The sequence below is a fragment of the Eptatretus burgeri genome, chromosome 4 (genome assembly GCF_056783735.1).
Source record: "Eptatretus burgeri isolate ZD-2024b chromosome 4, Ebu_testis_v1, whole genome shotgun sequence".
Taxonomy (NCBI): domain Eukaryota; kingdom Metazoa; phylum Chordata; class Myxini; order Myxiniformes; family Myxinidae; genus Eptatretus; species Eptatretus burgeri.
In genome coordinates this window covers 3,475,733-3,490,732 of record NC_140964.1, presented here as the reverse complement: position 1 = coordinate 3,490,732, position 15,000 = coordinate 3,475,733, and the positions used below count along the sequence as shown (strand labels likewise).

The window sequence follows — 15,000 nt, the reverse complement described above, 5'->3', positions numbered from 1 at the left end:
ACGTGCAGGTGGGAGTAGCGGAGCCAGGGGAAGAAGAATGTTTTGGTAAATTTGGTTGGGGAACGAGGAATAGAGAGCGCCAAGAGCTGATGGAGTTGATGGCTCGGATAGGATGGTCGTGGATCGTTAATTCTCTCAAAAGCGGGAAAGCCACAACATTACGTATTGGAGTGGACATAATAGAACACAACTGGATTTGATGGTAGTGAGGAAGCAACATTTGTGGAGGGTTACGTGTTGTAAAGTAGTGGCATGAGAGCGTGTTACCATCCAGCACAAGCCTGTGGTGTTTGTGGAATGGATAGATAAAAGGAGGGATGTTAAGAGCAGGGGTCAAAAGATTAAGTGGTGGAGGTGTAGGGGAAACGTCTTTGAGGGCAAGGTCTGAACAACCTCGCAAAGAAGCGGAAGGTTTGGAGGAGGAGTTGGGAAGAAGTAGAGAGAGGCAGTTAGGGTAATTGCAGAAGTTTTGTGTGGAAGGACGTCAGGAAAGGGTGCATTATCGAGGGATAGAAACCAGGTATGGTGAACGGAGAAGGTAGCAAAGGCAGTGCTGAAAAGAAGGTTTGGAAGAGGACAGTGAAGATCAAGGATAGGGGGAGGCAGCTGGATGCGTGGTTGCTGCACCTGTTTAGGCAGAAGAAGAAAGCAGCAAGGAGAGCTTTGGATAAGGTGAGGAATAATATGGAAGAGGAGTTGTACAACAAGTCGGAAGAGGATGGTGAGAGTAAGTAGGAGGAGATTGGGACCAAACTTTGTGCAGAGCGTTGGCGTTGCTTAAGCAGTCTCCTTGGCTATTGGGCACAATCCTGGACGGGTCGCCACTCCAACACGGTATACCAGCATGCTGGCACTCATTTTGCCGACCTCGGAAGGATGACAGGCCGAGTTAACCCCACCTTGTTTTTCATTAAATTGCTGAGTGGGATTTGAACTCACGACCCGATGATCCAAAGCCCGCCACCCTAGCCATTAAACCAACACCAGGAATATTTCCTCCTGGGAGTAAGATGATGTATAAATTGCCTAATGACAGGGATGATAATGGTAAGGACATGAATGGTCGGGGGGGGGGGGGTTTAGTGATTAAGAATGGCGGCAGGAGGTTAGTGCCCCAGAGAGAGAGGGGCAGTATTGAAGGTGTGGCAAGGGTATTTGAAAGAGCTTTCAAACCGGGAAAAGGAAGCAACGCCAAGCTGGAACTACCATGTTATTCGGCAGGGAAAGTGGAGTTGTGGAGGATGACATGCTGACGGCATTGAAGAAGAGAAGAATGCCAGGCATTGATGAGGTGTGTCCAGAGATTATAATTGCAGCAGAAGTCTGAGTCGGTTGGAAGAAGAGGCTTTTGAATGTATGCATTAGAGAGGGTTCAATTCCGGAGGAGGGGAGGACAGGGTTAATTTTGCTGATATGGAAGGGGAATTGCAATGTTCAAGATCTGGGGAAATACATGGCCATTACGCTTCTAAGTCATGTGATAAAAGGTGCTGGAGAGGATTGTGGATGGGAGAATATGGAAGAGGGTGGAAATGGAGATCGGAGAAGAGCAGCAAGTTGTTAGAAAGGGGAGCAGGACAATGGATGGGATGTTTGTGTTGAGTCAGCTGGTGGAGAAGATGTTGGAGGTGCAAGGTGAGATGGCATTGGCATTTGTGGATCTGGAGAAGGCCCACAGCACGGTCCTGAGAGGGAGATGTTGATGGCAACGCTGAGTTGGATGGGAGTTCCAGAAGCAGAAGTTAGGTTGGTGGAAGGGATTACAAGGAAATGAAGGGAAGAGTTTTGGTTGGTCCTGGGATGTTGAGTTCAGTGTGAACATTGGTTTTAGGCACGGAAGTGCTCTCAGCCCACTCCTGTTTATCATGGTGATGGAGCTGGTAAGCAGGAAGGTGAGCTTTTGAGGGGTCATGTGGGGAGGATGCTGCGTGCGGATGATCTGGCTGTTGTGATGGAGAGTGGGCGGGAGGTGCTGGAAGTACTGGGGGAGTGGAAGCAGGCATTTGGGAAGCATGGGCTGAAGATGAGTCTGGATCAGACGGAGGTGATATGGGTCAGGCAGCAGAGAAAATAAATGAATATCTGGTTTGGGCCGAAGGAGATCAGGCAGGGAAATAGGTTTGAGTATGTGGGAGGAACAGTGACCGGGGATGGAAAGTCCGAGGCAGATGTACGGTCTGGAGACGGTGGCACTGACAAAGAGACAGCTGAGGCTGCAGGTTTGTGAGAACAATTGGGTTACGGGGATTGCGGGAGTGAAGAGGGTATATAGAAGTAAGATGGGTGAACTGGGGGAGAGGATTGGTGTGCAGATGAGTTTGACGGGGACGTTGGTGAAACGCCGGCTGAGATGGGCTGGACGCTTGGTGCGGAAGGGGGAAGAGAGAATGGTAAAGAGAGCAGAGCAGATCGGTTTCGGGAGCAAGGTAGGAGGCAAAGAGGTAGATCGCGGTTGAAATGGGAGGGTTGTGTGAGGAGGGATATCCGTAGGGTAGCGGCAGTTGAAGAGCGGGGCGAGTTGCCTGAGGATAGAGGAAGGTGGAGGAGTATCGTAGTCAAGCCAGGGCAGAAGTGCGGTGCCATCGGATATCACCCCTCATAAAGAAAAGAGGAAGAGGAGGAGGAGGAGCCAAAAATCTGAAACTTCATATATCTGATTTATGATCCAATGTGAGTGTAGAATTTAATTTATGATGTTCATAACCCATTCCAAGAAACTATGTGACATAATGGAGTGCATGCATTATACAATTGATTTGGGGATGTGGGCCATAATAGTAGCATGCTCAGTTAACGATGGCATTGTTCAGAATGAACAGACGAGGTGAGGTGACTGCACTCTACGACGTCATTCTAGTTTTTGGAAGCGTTTCTTGTGACATGATATTGTATGTGTTGCTTCAGCTCTCAATATAGCCATCATCACTCCATATCATTACTGCCTTGGGAAGCTCCAGATGCTTCGGCTCAGTTTTGGTGACCGCATCTGATGAAGGACATAGCTGCCTTCGAGATGGTTCAGCATAGAGAGACTCAATTGATTCTGTGATTAGCTTAATTCGGCTATGAGGAGCGGCTGAAGGAAACAGGACTTTATACATATAAAGGAGGTGATTATGAGGGGATATGATAGAGATGTTGAAGATGGTGAAGGCTATAGACCGAATTAATGCAGAAAAGTTTTTTTTTTTTTACCCCCGCAGAATACAGCGATGGGATCATGGGTCGTAACTTGAAAGTTAAGAAGGGGAGAATTATAAAGTCAGGTGTCTCACTCAGAGTCGGTAATTCATGGAATGGTCTCCTTGTAAAGGATGTGACAGCGGAAACTGCAGCAAATAGCTTTAAACTGGAATTAGATCGGTACCTTGAAGCTTTGGAGATTGAGGGGTACAGGGATGACATGAAGGGCTTGTTGGCCTCCCACTGCAATGAACCTCCTTGTATCAGGGAAGGTACTCGGGCTCAAATTGACCTCTGGTACGATTTGCTCATTCTTTGTACGTGAAAAGCAGACGGCATTTTTTGGAGTGTATATAAAGACAGTTCACGCAATATAAACGAAGAAAGTTAACCTGCACATGTTTGTATTCATGTCTGTCGTGCAGGAGATCCTACATCTGATTGCAGAGTTGATTTCCATAATCGAATTCACACTATCCAAGCCTTTGCTGGAGGAACTGCAGGAGTGGAAACGCAGCCAACAGATTGCTTGCATTGGTGGTCCACCTATGGTCTGCCTGCGTCAGCTGGAGTGTTGGTGTGTGGCCCAATGTGACGTATCATGCTTTAGTTGTTTTATGAAATGTTTAAAAAAAAACAACAAACTTTGTGGTGTTTTAGTCATTGAAAAATAAAAAATAAAATCCAAGTGAGAATTAATGGTTTCAATCAAACACTCTTGTTTGCTGGTTTTGGACCATTGTGAGCAGGTTATTATTTTGTGCTTCATCCTTTCGATGCTCGAGTTCATTGTGGTTTGAGCCTATCTTAAGGCCTAATTCTCAGCTTAACCCTGCCTTATACAGCTTGTGTGAATAATGAAAGAAAGTAGAGGAGGTGAAGGCAGAGCTTTGTGATCCAATCTCTTTAATCCATGGGGAACTGACAACAGGACATGAACAAACAATAGATTGATAATTATAGGTCATTATCTACAAATTATTCACAAACCAATTATTTTCACTTTTTTTTTTTGTTTGTTTTTTTCCTTACAGGAGCGAGACTTATGGAATAGCAAGGTAGAACTTGTAGCTTTCGAGAGTCTGCCATCTTGCCTTATCTCCAAACTCGATGCCGATGGCATCCAAGGCAGACTCCACAAGTGGCTGACTGACTTCCACGACTCTTGTAGCTCTCAACAGAATTCTTTCATATCCTCTCCCTGTCAAGGCTGGAGTGCCCCAAGGCAGTGTTTTGGACCCAGTCCTATTCCTGATCTTCATCAATCATCTCTCCAACTCTTTGGAAAATCCCCTTTATCTATTTGCTGATTAATCTACCCTCTGCGTTGACATCCCTCATCCTTCAGACAGGAATGCTGCGGCCTCTTCCCTCTCTTCAAACCTTGACAAAATCCAGCTGGTCAAGCACTTGGAATGTGTCTTTCAATCCAGACAAAAGGACCGTCTCTGAAAAGTCTCTCTCTGAAAGGACCGTCCGGCAAACCCTCATATCTACATTTCTTAACAATCCTATTGAGGAAGTACAGTCATCCAAACTCCTGAATCTCAGTTTCAGCCATGATATTTCTTGGGCAAACCACATTTCAAAGTTGGCCTCCAAAGCTCAGACCGACTGGGCCATCCTCCATCGTACAAAGTCCTTCTGTGGCACATTTGAACTCTTATCCACCTACAAGGCCTTCATCCGCAACTTGATGGAGTACTGCTCCCCTCTCTGGGCTGACTCCCCTGCCTCACACCTTTCTCAACTTGACGCCGTGGAAACCAAGGCCTTCAATATGATTGGAATCTCCCGTGCTGAAGTTGTCTATGGACCGATCATTTTGTGACAGGTTGATGGTTTCTCTGTCTTCTACCGCCTCCTTTCTGCTCTTGCACCCTCTGCTTTATTTTTTCTCCGGCTTCCCCCAGTCTTCTGTCGGGTGCACACGCTCCACCATGAACCCCCTTCTGGTGAAACTGCCTAATTTCAGGATCACCGCTCACCTCACTCATTCGTTCCTCTTATTTTCCCACCTGTGGAACCAACTTCCACATTCTGGGTCCAACTTCAATCTCGTTCTTCCCTCCAGGTCTTCAAGACAGCTGTTCATCAACATCTCAGATCTTCCCCAATCCAAAACCATGATCTAGTGTACCCTCATCAACTACCCCACCCCAAGCCCTCCTCCTTACTAATTTCTCGTATTGTTCTGCATCAATCTTGTCCACCCAATGTTTCCTTTCCTATCCCCTACTCTCCACACCCATTGTTTGGCCAACTCTCCCTCTATCTACTCCTTCAACTCTGCTATTTGTTTTTTCTCTCTTTCTCTCTCTCTCTCTCTCTCTCTCTCTCTCTCTCTCTCTCTCTCTCTCTCTCTCTCTCTCTCTCTCTCTCTCTCTCTCTCTCTCTCTCTCTCTCTCTCTCTCTCTCTCTCTCTCTCTCTCTCTCTCTCTCTCTCTCTCTCTCTCTCTCTCTCTCTCTCTCTCTCTCTCTCTCTCTCTCTCTCTCTCTCTCTCTCTCTCTCTCTCTCTCTCTCTCTCGTCTCTCTCCTCTCTCTCCTCTCTCTCCTCTCTCTCCTCTCTCTCCTCTCTCTCCTCTCTCTCCTCTCTCTCCTCTCTCTCCTCTCTCTCCTCTCTCTCCTCTCTCTCCTCTCTCTCCTCTCTCTCCTCTCTCTCCTCTCTCTCCTCTCTCTCCTCTCTCTCCTCTCTCTCCTCTCTCTCCTCTCTCTCCTCTCTCTCTCTCTCTCTCCTCTCTCTCCTCTCTCTCCTCTCTCTCCCTCTCTCCCCTCTCTCCTCTCTCTCTCTCTCTCTCCTCTCTCTCCTCTCTCTCCTCTCTCTCCTCTCTCTCCTCTCTCTCCTCTCTCTCTCTCTCTCTCTCTCTCTCTCTCCTCTCTCTCCTCTCTCTCCTCTCTCTCCTCTCTCTCCTCTCTCTCCTCTCTCTCCTCTCTCTCCTCTCTCTCCTCTCTCTCCTCTCTCTCCTCTCTCTCCTCTCTCTCCTCTCTCTCCTCTCTCTCCTCTCTCTCCTCTCTCTCCTCTCTCTCTCTCTCCATCTTGATCTGTTCAGTGTATTGCTACTCCATGAGCCTTCACAGTATACAAAAAGCCCCCCAAAAACTTACTGACATTGGGATAGACGTGAAGGAACAGGAAAGTGAGGAGGGAAGAAGCACTGAAATTAGTAAGTAAGATTGTTGAGTTTAGGGAGGGTTAATAAATATAGATTTTGGGTCAGAATTGTGGATGACAAGAGAGGGTGTACACTGCTTGCTTTTGAAGCCCAAGGTAGAAGAATGAGACAGAACAGCCTCAGGATTGTGGTTCCTTAGATGGGAGAAATGAGGGAACAGAGGAGTTGAGGTGGCACTCGGCCTGGATTTTGGAAGTTTAACTAAGAGGGGGTTATTGGAAGAATGCATGCATCCTGGAGTGGATAAAGGAGGGTGGGAGGACGGAGGGAGCAATGTTGGTGAATTGACGGTAGAAAATGGAGAGACCACTGACCCGACTGGGATGTGAAAGTGACAGACCTTAAGCTTCGGCCTCATCACAGGAGATTCCACTCATGTTGAGAGCTTTAGATTCCACAGAATGCAAGAGAGACTGGTGTGATACTGTTGTGGCAGTCTATAGCGGAGAGCAGTGGACTGTAAGTAGCTCTGATTTTTTTTAGCCCCCGTTGGACTTAGTCTGAAACGGGGTCTTATGGATTTGGTCATGTTTTTATTTATTTATTTATTTATTTTCAAGGAGATAGTTGCATGAACAGAGGATTCCCATATGCGACTAGCTCTGCAATGTGGTTAGCTCATAGAAGGTCATGTCTGATGTTAAGGCCTAGAGGTTCAAGAGACTGAACCTCTTCCAGTGGATGACCAAAGAAATAGGCAAGTAGAGTTAAATTCAAAGTACACCACCCCCATGCAAAATAAATAAATAAATCCTCCAGCACGCGACAATGCTGGCGCCTTTGGCACACAGCGATGCCACCGTGTGTAGCACATGGAGACAGAATTGGTTGGGAGCAGTATACAATAATTGATTGATTAATTGCATAATTAAAATAAATAAATAATAATCGTAGAATAATTAATTTTTTAATCAATTGGCTAATAGTTTACCAAAACCACCAGCGTTTCATCCGAATCTGTAACTTTTTTGAAAATTGAGTTATTAACCGAAAAAAATTAATAATTAATTGATTAATAAATCAAAAATACTCTTTATAGCCAAATCACTTGTTCACCGTCATATCCAAATTTCAGCTTCAAGCTTAAAACGTACCTGAGCTATTGTCTAGATGAGAAAGAAAATAAATTGATAATAATGAAGGAATTAATAAAAAAATCAAAAATAACTTTTTTGCCAAAGCACATCTTCAGTTTTGTCCCCAAATTTCAGCTTCCAAGCTCAAAGGATGACTGAAATATCGCCTGGACAAACAAACAAACAGTAATAACTGAGTACTCCGTTCAGCACGCGGCAATGATGTCATGCATTGCCTGGATATGGAATTGGGAAGGAGCGGTGTGGTATGTCGGTATAATATGTGGGTTCATTTGGTGATAATTCCCAAGTGATCGGGTGAGGGGTGAGATTTTCCGGGATTGAAGGACATTCCATTTATCAGATCAGAATCTAATCATTTGCAGGTCAGCAGAGAGGGGTGCAGTTGCTGTCTGCCGAGCAGAGGGATGGGGTTACTGTACGACACAATGTGGAGTCTTCTGTAAAAAGGAAGAGAGGGTTTTCCAGAGCATCAGAGAGGTCATAAATGTAGATGAGCAACAAGATTAGGCCCAGCACATTTCCTCGGGGGAAACTCCAGCCTCCACTGGGAGGTGGGAGGACAGGTTCCGTGGATGGGAATGAAACAGACATGCATTGTTTTGGACAATTACTTCACTATATTCTAACTTTCCCTTCCAGTTGCTCGTTTTTATACGATGCTTTGCTCATACTCACCACAAAGGGGTTGCTATTCAACCACAATAATTGTGTGAAAAGGTGGATAACAAATATCCTAAACAGCAGATGCGCAGATTCACAAATATATTGTCATCGTCAGAATTAAATATGATTAGCTTAATATTTTAAAATATTTCCAAAGCATTCAGATAGTAGAACAGGGAATATTAATTATGATGGTCACACATTCCCTTTTCATTCCTTTCACTCAACTACAAGGTTGCAATGTGTCCATGCGTTCTAATTTTCCTTGTTCCGTACCTAACCCCGGTCAGATTGTAGTCATTGCTCTGTTAGTCATCTCCTCCGTGAGCCTAGACTTTTCTCTATTAAAGGTGTCATGAAAAAGCCGATGACAATATACCAGCACGTGTAAATAAATTATTATTTTTTAATCCTCTTATTTTTCTGCAGAACTTTGTTCCTCCGTTTTCAGGAGTGTTTTTTGATAAATGGAATCTGAGATTTATGATTGATGGATGGATGCATGCCTGCCAGGTTGTGCACTTTGGTGATTGATTGATTAAGCATTCCATTTGACCTTGAGCTTTATGAATCGTTTGTTGCGCCCTTTCTCACCCAGGTTCACAACTCTGGCTGAAGCTCTGCTACAAATACGCAGGCAGTTAAAAAAGCTTGAGGAGTTGCAGCAAAAGGTTACGTACACCAACGATCCTATTCCTCTGAACAAGGAGCAGCTTGAAGGAAAAACTGATGGACTTCTAAAGACTCTTTTTCAAAAGTAAGGTGTGTGTGTGTGTGTGTGTGTGTGTGTGTGTGTGTGTGTGTGTGTGTGTGTGTGTGTGTGTGTGTGTGTGTGTGTGTGTGTGTGTGTGTGTGTGTGTGTGTGTGTGTGTGTGTGTGTTAGTTAATTAGGACTGTGAAAGCAACCATACATCGCACTGAATTTGTCAGTAGATTAAAGCAACTGGTCAGACATATGCTAACATAGGGCGCTACAGTTGGTGAATTACGGAGTAAAACAAGGTTTCTTTACGATCTTAAAATGACACCAAATGTAATTCATGAAATGCAATACGAATCGTAAAAGTATTGACGAGTTCTTTATATAAATATATTATTAAAAATATAAACATATATTTTAAACCCATTTCAATGGTTGCTCGGAGACAAGGATGCATATAAAACTTTGCATGCATACTAAGGGAACTCCAAGGTGGTGCATGAATGAAAACTGGGTGTTTGGGTTCATTTAAACACCCCCTTTTGAAGATAATTTAGGAGGCGCTCATTACGAAAAACCAAAATATGCCTGACCAAGATGGCAGCGCAACATCTTGGTCAGCCTTTGTCAGCCCGCAAGAGTCTTGAGCTGCCATTTTTTTTGGGGGCCTGCTCAACAATGCCTTGGCTTGGAACAGGCCGCAATGATTTTTTTCACAATAAAGTTTTTTTTTTTTTTTTTTTTTTTCCACTTTCCTCACATATCATCAAATGCCCGCTCATCATACCAACAAATTGCTTGATACTTTGCAATGCTTATACACTCACGGAGATGTTTTATTTAATTTTCGCACATGCCATAAGCTCTGGAGTCTCGACTATCTTAAACTAAACCAATTTACAAAATTTAAGCTCCAGAATTGAACTTAGCAGCCGTTCCAACAGCTAAAAAGTTAATTTGTCCAATTCGGACATGACTTGGGCGTTTCTGTGTGCAAAGGTTTATATGGCCAATGGGCAATTGGTAATCGCTTGCGAAGCCAGCTGTTCCTTTGGAGTGCTTGCTTGAGTGCTTAAGCCACTTGGTGAGTGCTCAACAAGCTGCTTGGTTATTCGTTTCAAAGCCACCAGAAGTCAGACCTGTTGCTTCACTGACGCTGTCGCTTCATTCGCCTCCCCTCACGCTGCCTTCCCATTCCCATCCCCTCACGCTGCCTTCCCATTCCCCTCCCTTCACGCTGCCTTCCCATTCCCCTCTCCTCACGCTGCCTTCCCATCCCCCTCTCCTCACGCTGCCTTCCCATCCCCCTCTCCTCACGCTGCCTTCCCATTCCCCTCCCCTTACGCTGCCTTCCCATTCCCCTCCCCTCATGCTGCCTTCTCATCCCCCTCCCGCTGCCTTCCCATTCCCCTCCTCATGCTGCTTTCCCATTCCCCTCCTCATGCTGCCTTCCCATTCCCCTCCCCTCACGCTGCCTTCCCATTCCCCTCCCCTCATGCTGCCTTCCCATTCCCCTCCCCTCACGCTGCCTTCCAATTCCCCTCCCCTCACGCTGCCTTCCCATTCCCCTCCCCTCACGCTGCCTTCCCATTCCCCTCCCTTCACGCTGCCTTCCCATTCCCCTCCCCTCACGCTGCCTTCCCATTCCCCTCCCCTCGCGCTGCCTTCCTATTGCCCTCCTGAAACCCTAGAAGGAAGAGTGGGATTGAAAAGTCTCAGGGAAGTGATTCCACAAACAGGAGGAAAGAAACAAGAGTATAGTTCAGTTGCAAGTCATTCATGGTGTTTCACCAATCGAGGCTCACTTTATAAAGGATTTGTTCTTGCCAGTGAAAATGTAGGACAATGAAGTTGATTGCATCCATTTATCTTTTGCTGCACAGCGCCTTTGTGTTGGAACAGCAACCTTGCATGCCTACTCACCCGCAGCGCCCTCTCGTGCTCAAGACGAGTGTCCAGTTCACTGCCAAGATCAGGTATGTTTTCTTATCAACCTTTTAAACTTCCAGTGGAGTGCAAGCTAAAATTACTTTTGTCTGCTACAACAGGTGTGAAGGTTTTGAAAGCATGTTCACCAACACTTGCGTGCGTTGTCATCATTCTTCCAAATGAAAAGCAAAATTTTATGTGATGATACTGTTTAAACGTCATGCAGTATCCCGACACTCGATATGCATCTACGAGACTCCACTCTTTCGTGTATTGCATCATCATATTAGCACCTACGTCGGTGAAACGACTACCTGATGATTTTGTTGAAAATGACCTCCAGGAACTTTTTCATTCGCATCTTGCAGCAATCTGCTTTTAATTCTGCCTTTGCACCTTGCGGTCTGCCTGAGGTTTGTATTCGTAAATGCCGTGATTTAACAATTGATTTATTTTATTACCGCATGCACATGAAGCAAAAAGTGTGGTTAAGCAATTGCTTCACTTCTGTCTCTCTGTCTGTTTACCAATGTTAGTTTCTGATCCACTGTCGAGGAACAGCTTGGTTTAAATTTAATGTTATATTTTGAACATGAATCAGAAAACGAACCTGGAGTTTAACGGTACTGTGGCTCTGAATTTGTACCGATGAACGCTCCAGTTTATTAATTAATAATGTCAAGTGGTTTGAACTTTTTTTTTATTGTTTTTCATCACATTTATCTGTGCTTTTCATTCACTCTATTTCAGGTTGCTGGTGAAGCTTCCTGAACTCAACTATCAACTGAAAGTGAAAGCGTGTATTGATAAGTATGGAAATTTTATTTTTCTTTCCACCAATCGATGAATACTTTGGTTTTAAAAACAATGTATTTTACGAAGTCAAAAATATTTCCAGCTTTATATTTGCATTAATGCTTTGGTGCAACACAGTAAGGTTTTGGGGGGGGGGGGGGTGGGGTTGCCGTTAAATTTCCTGCATGTGCCACTAAATTCTCTCCACTGGGTTGATTTCTACCCGATATGCTTCACCCCCTCCTCCCCTTTCTCAAACAATCTGCAGGATGATATGAGGTTGTCAGTGGCAACTGATGATTTTACAACTTGTCGTGTTCCGTGCTAATAACGCATGATTTAAATGGTAACCATGACAGTGGAAAACAAGAAAAAGCAATCAGAGATTGTCGAGCCTCACCAGGACTTCTTTTGTGTGGTGTTTGTGTACTGGTGTGTTTGCCACTTTATAACTGCTGGCAGTGATGACCGGTACCAAGACAACCCACTTTGATCGGACACTTGACCCTGACACATGATGTTTATTATTGTTATTCCATTGAATTCAGAGTGTGATTAAAATAAATTCAATTCAATTCAAATCAAATGGAAGACCAAATAGGTACAGTCCTTAATTGGAGTTCTCAGGAGGAACCTGGATGGGATTCGTGTTTCAGCTGCTACTCGTCTATCCTCAAACCCATCCAAGTGCAGCCAAGTGAGCCTTGTTCAAAAAAAAAATAATTCAAAAAGAACCCAAATCAAAATAAATAAATTCTGGCCACCAGACCATGTATCCTATCAGGTTGAAATTTAAAACGTATATTCCCCATCACTGCTAGATCATAATTTTTAAGTTTCACATCGATTGATGAAGCGGTTCAAGAGAAATATTTTTTTTTTTAAAGATTTTCGCTCAATCCAATATGGCTGCCATACCATGTAACCGATCAATTATTCGTGAATGCCCTGGTATCCCCTACGCTTGGGTAACATTTGTGTGAAGTTCCCCTCGATCTGTCCAGCTGTTCTGAAGAACAAGCTTTTTATCGGTTTAAGGGTAAATCCCATATGGCTGCCAAACCATGTGACCTATGACGTGTGTGAACATTTTCTTCCTCGTGGATAGGTGGTCATACCTGTAAAGTTTGGCCTCGATCTGTTCATCCATTTCAGAGAAGGTTTTTGTAGTTTATTTATTTATTTTTATTTTTAAAATAATATGGCTGCCGAACTACGTGACCAATGACGTCATCAAAAAATATATATATATATTTTGCTCTGGACCAATTTATCCCTACATGACCCTCAAAAATTTTCATACCAATCAGATGTAGTATTCTATGTATGCAATTATGACGTCATAACGAGGGCACCTATGACTTCATTAAAATATATGTATATCGCACTTATTCCCCCTGAGGAGTACTTGTCATGTGCCAAGTTTCAATTTTCTCCTTGGTGTGGTTTTAGAGATAGAGGTCCAAAGTTTTTCCTTTTTTCCAACATGGCTGCCACAGCACGTGACCTATGATGTCATAATTATAATTAAAACATTCTACGTGAGAAGTCGCTCCGATGGTGAAAATTCTGTCTCAATCCGACAAGCGGTGGGGGAGAAAAACGCACGTTTTGTGCAAACAAACAAACAGACCCAAATGCAATACCCTCTACTCTGGTGAGGGTAACTTAGAAGGATTTATGAGGAATTAAGGCGCAGGAGGAGGCCATTCGGCTCATCATGCCGGCACCACACCAATACCAGATTTAATCAATCCGTTGACACCCCTTTCCTTCGTGTGCAGCCTTGTGGCTGCTACACTGGTACTCATATCGCCGACCTCGGAAGGATAACAGGCCGAGTCAACCTCCTGGTGTTAATTCAGCAGCCAACAGGACTTGAACTCAGGACCCTGGGATCTCAAGCCAATTCCCTAACCGCTAAGCCAACACGAGGTGTCTTTAAAATAACCCTAACCGCTAAGCCAATACCAGTAATAGCAATGAGCTCCCTTCATGAAACGACCCGAGGATTTATCACCGAGCACGATAACCATGGAACGTGTAAAGGTGGAGAACTTGGTGAATGGGTATGAGAGGAGAGTTGTGATTGGTCTAACCATGAGGAAGATGGAGTGTATTTGTGAGTCGGTGTTTCTAATCACAAATACCACTCCATGATGTGTTTGTATCGGTGTTTGTCACCTTAAATATCAATCAAAAGCCCTTGTGTTTTTATCTTATTTCGAAATAAATACACTTTTATTTTTCACTAAAATTTACATCTTTTGAGCTGTTTTTTTTGTCGTGTGTGTGTGTGTGTGTGTGTGTGTGTGTGTGTGTGTGTGTGTGTGTGTGTGTGTGTGTGTGTGTGTGTGTGTGTGTGTGTGTGTGTGTGTTATTATTTAGTGATCTGACCTTTGTTATCCTTTCATCCCCAGGGAAATTACTGAAAGACCTCCAGGGAAAAGGTACAAGCCACGTTGTTTGATTTGTACCCATTATGGTAAATGTAAATATTTGAATAGTTATTATCTCCACCATGGAAGGTGGACAGAGGTTATGTTTTTCACCCCTGTGTGTGTGTCTGTCTGTTTGTCTCTGTGAACAGGATATCTCAAAATGTTATGGACGTACTTGGGCGAAACTTGGTGGACAGGTTGGGTCTGTGACGAGGACGAATCGATTCGATTTTGGTGAAGATCGGAATCCAGATACGAGCTAATTGTTTAAGTGATTCTTCACCATTGAACGATAGGGCCAAAAACGAAATGTAGTGTGATTATTTAAAAAAAGTTGTGGATGAGTTATGACAAAACAAGGTGAATGAGTTGGGTAGGTGACAAGTACAAGCCGACTAGATTTTGGGTCAGGTCTGGATCCAGATCCAGCCCATCAGTGGGATACAAAATGTAAACTGTTCAGCCTGGTGAAGGTATGCGCTCCACCGAGTGCTGTTCTGGTTTCCTGTTGTAATGACAGAACGATTTGTCTCGTTTTCCTCTGTTCTTCGGTGAACCTTGTAATGACTGGGGTCGTTGAAAGATCACAAAAAGAGGCAAATGCTTCCACATTGTAATCCCTTTGTTGTCTGTAAACATACTTGAATGTATGTTCACAGACACTACACCTATTCTCTGGCACTTCACCTTGGTAGCATGTCTGTCTTAAGAGGCTCTTGTATTAATTTATGAGGTTCTTTCATTGAATTGTTAGTCGCAAAGCATTGTGTTTGGTTTCCTGGAGCATCCTAAACCCATTATCACCAATGAGTAGTATTACCGGGAGTTGCTGCTTTATTGTACACTCTGTCTCTTCTCCTGTTGGGCAGTTTCCGTCGTTTCAACATTTTGGGCACAAACACAAAAGTGATGAACATTGAAGAGGAAAATGGTGCACTGGCTGTGGACTTCCGCCATCTTGTGGGTCGCCATGTTGGCTTTTTCCCTCTTTGCTGCCATTTTGACCTTAACCCAT

General features: G+C 44.2%; 1 protein-coding gene across 1 annotated transcript in view; it reads left to right on the top strand.

Moving 5' to 3' along the window:
• LOC147027354 (signal transducer and activator of transcription 3.2-like) overlaps positions 1–14,999 on the top strand; it is a gene marked incomplete at its 3' end in the record, with an annotated part of 52,742 nt that extends 37,743 nt beyond the window's left edge. The window contains exons 6-11 of the mRNA XM_085876122.1: positions 3,609–3,760; positions 8,719–8,877; positions 10,704–10,796; positions 11,500–11,559; positions 13,965–13,994; positions 14,855–14,999. Coding sequence (XP_085732248.1) covers positions 3,609–3,760; positions 8,719–8,877; positions 10,704–10,796; positions 11,500–11,559; positions 13,965–13,994; positions 14,855–14,999 — 639 coding nt within the window. The remainder of the gene's footprint in view (positions 1–3,608; positions 3,761–8,718; positions 8,878–10,703; positions 10,797–11,499; positions 11,560–13,964; positions 13,995–14,854) is intronic.
• Position 15,000: the final 1 nt, after the last annotated feature.